At 47.2% G+C, this 2,452-nt stretch overlaps 1 protein-coding gene across 1 annotated transcript; it reads right to left on the reverse strand.

Annotated features, from left to right (window-relative positions):
• Positions 1 to 1,185: 1,185 nt before the first annotated feature.
• Positions 1,186 to 2,121, reverse strand: LOC309544606 (olfactory receptor 5G29-like; the record flags this gene model as incomplete). Its single annotated transcript, XM_082243512.1, has 1 exon — positions 1,186 to 2,121. The coding sequence occupies one exon, from the start codon at positions 2,119 to 2,121 to the stop codon at positions 1,186 to 1,188; it is 936 nt and encodes a 311-aa protein (XP_082099638.1).
• Positions 2,122 to 2,452: the final 331 nt, after the last annotated feature.

Genomic DNA, 2,452 nt, shown 5'->3' on the forward strand with positions numbered 1-2,452 from the left:
AGGAGTCAGGAGGGCTCCCCTTCAGCAGACAGGAGGTCTGACCCAGGAGTCAGGAAGGCTACCCTTCAGCAGACAGGAGGTCTGGCCCAAGAGTCAGGAAGGCTCCCCTTCAGCAGACAGGAGGTCTGGCCCAGGAGTCAGGGAGGCTCCACTTTGGCAGACAGGAGGTCTGGCCCAGGAGTCAGGAAGGCCCCCCTTCAGCAGACAGGAGGTCTGGCCCAGGAGTCAGGAAGGCTCCACTTTGGCAGACAGGAGGTCTGGCCCAGGAGTCAGGAAGGCTCCCCTTTAGCAGACAGGAGGTCTGGCACAGGAGTCAGGAAGGCTCCCCTTCAGCAGACAGGAGGTTTGGCCCAGGAGTCAGGAAGGCTCCCCTTTAGCAGACAGGAGGTCTGGCCCAGGAGTCAGGAAGGCTCCCCTTCAGCAGACAGGAGGTCTGGCCCAGGAGTCAGGAAGGCTCCCTTTCAGCAGATAGGAGGTCTGGCCCAGGAGTCAGGAAGGCTCCCCTTCAGCAGACAGGAGGTCTGGCCCAGGAGACAGGAAGGCTCCCCTTCAGTAGACAGGAGGTCTGGCCCAGGAGTCAGGAAGGCTCCCCTTCAGCAGACAGGAGGGCTGGCCCAGGAGTCAGGAAGACACCCCTTCAGCAGACAGGAGGTCTGGCCCAGGAGTCAGGAAGGCTCCCCTTCAGCAGACAGGAGGTCTGGCCCAGGAGTCAGGAGGGCTCCCCTTCAGCAGACAGGAGGTCTGTCCCAGGAGTCAGGAGGGCTCTTTGTGGGAGTCAGTGCAGCAAGAGGCTGCTAGCTGTGTGCACCAAGTTGGTCAATGAATAGTCTGTAGGAGACAGACAAGGGCCTGGAGTGTAAGGCCAGAGCGGCAGTGCTGCAAGTACAAGCCCGAAGGGCTGAGTTTTGTTTATGTTGAAGGGGAAGAAATTCCGAAAACCCCTGTGAGGGAAACCTATGTTTGTGTTTTCTGAACTTTCTTTTAAAAAAATTGGGCATGAAAAGTCCTTGAAAAGAAGACAAGCTAGTGGTGGTGTCCTTAAATGCTCTACATTTGTGTCTCTATATTGTTCTCACAATATTTGAATTAATATAAAATTGGATTCAATTATTTTTTTTATTGTATCTGTTTTTATTTCAGCTTTGAACACCAATGGTTGAAGTCTATGTTATCAGAGGGAAAGGATCATTTGGGTGTTCTTTTTCTTAGAACTTTTGCAACGGCTCTGCCAATCTCCTGGTTCTTAAGGGAATAGATTACTGGATTTAGGAACGGCGTTACAATCGTGTATAAGAGAGATAAAATCTTGTTAACATTTAGAGACTGCTTCTTCGAGGGGACACCATACAGAATGAAGAGAGTTCCATAGTACAAGGACACCACAGCCAGGTGGGAGCTACATGTTGAGAAAGCCTTTTGTCTCCCGTTCTCTGACTTTATCCTAAGGATTGTTTGAATGATAGAAGTGTAAGACACCATGATGAAAAGGAATGGGAAGAAGGTGACGAGAAATGAGAAGGAGAATGCCAACAGTTTGACCATAGAAACGTCTGAGCAAGCCAAGTCCAGGAAGGGGGCCAGATCGCAGAAGAAGTGGTCAATGGTGTTCAGGTGACAGAAGCGTAGCATGGATAGACAAGTTGCCACTGGGAATGTTGGAGTAAAACCGAGCATCCAGGAGAAAATGATGAGGTTGCAGCAAAGTTCAGAGGTCATGATGGAAGGATATCTTAAAGGTTTACAAATAGCGAGATAACGGTCATAAGACATGACAGTCAGAAGCAAGCACTGCAATGTGGTCAGAGAACCAAATATGTAGAACTGAAGAATACAGCTGGAGACAGCGATATTTCCCCGTGCCGTCCACAGTATTTGTAGCATCTTTGGTACAATGTCGGAAGTTATTAGCACATCTGATAATGAGAGATTGCTTAGAAAGAAATACATGGGCGTATGGAGGTGACTAACTGCCAGCACCAAACTAAAAATGAAAACATTTCCACTGAAGATGACAATGTAAATGAAAAGTAAATTGGTGAAAAGAACCATTCTGAAGTTGTAAAGGCTTTGAAAGCCAATAAGCACAAATTCAGCAAATACCGTCTGGTTGAGGTCATTCATTTTGCTGGAAAAAAAAAAGTGTAAAAATTAAAAAAAACTGTTTTAATTGAGTTGAGCTTTCTATAAAAAAATGGAAAGCCTTAAAAACATAACCTACATTCCTTCTGTTTCAAATGTAACTTTATGAAAAAGTTAAACCTCTTCAGTTCTAGTCTGTATGGACAGCATGGTAACTTGTTGACTTGACAAAATCCACAGGTAGTTTAACAGTGTAGTTTTACTACAGGGTAGTGCTCCTCCTGCAGGTGCCACTGGATAGGATGAGTTCTTTGTTCTTTGCCTTGACCTCCTGAATGACTCCAGCCCCTCTGACACACTAGGTCAAGTAAGC

The sequence above is a fragment of the Pelophylax lessonae genome, assembly GCF_965119305.1.
Source record: "Pelophylax lessonae genome assembly, chromosome: 1".
Lineage (NCBI taxonomy): Eukaryota > Metazoa > Chordata > Amphibia > Anura > Ranidae > Pelophylax > Pelophylax lessonae.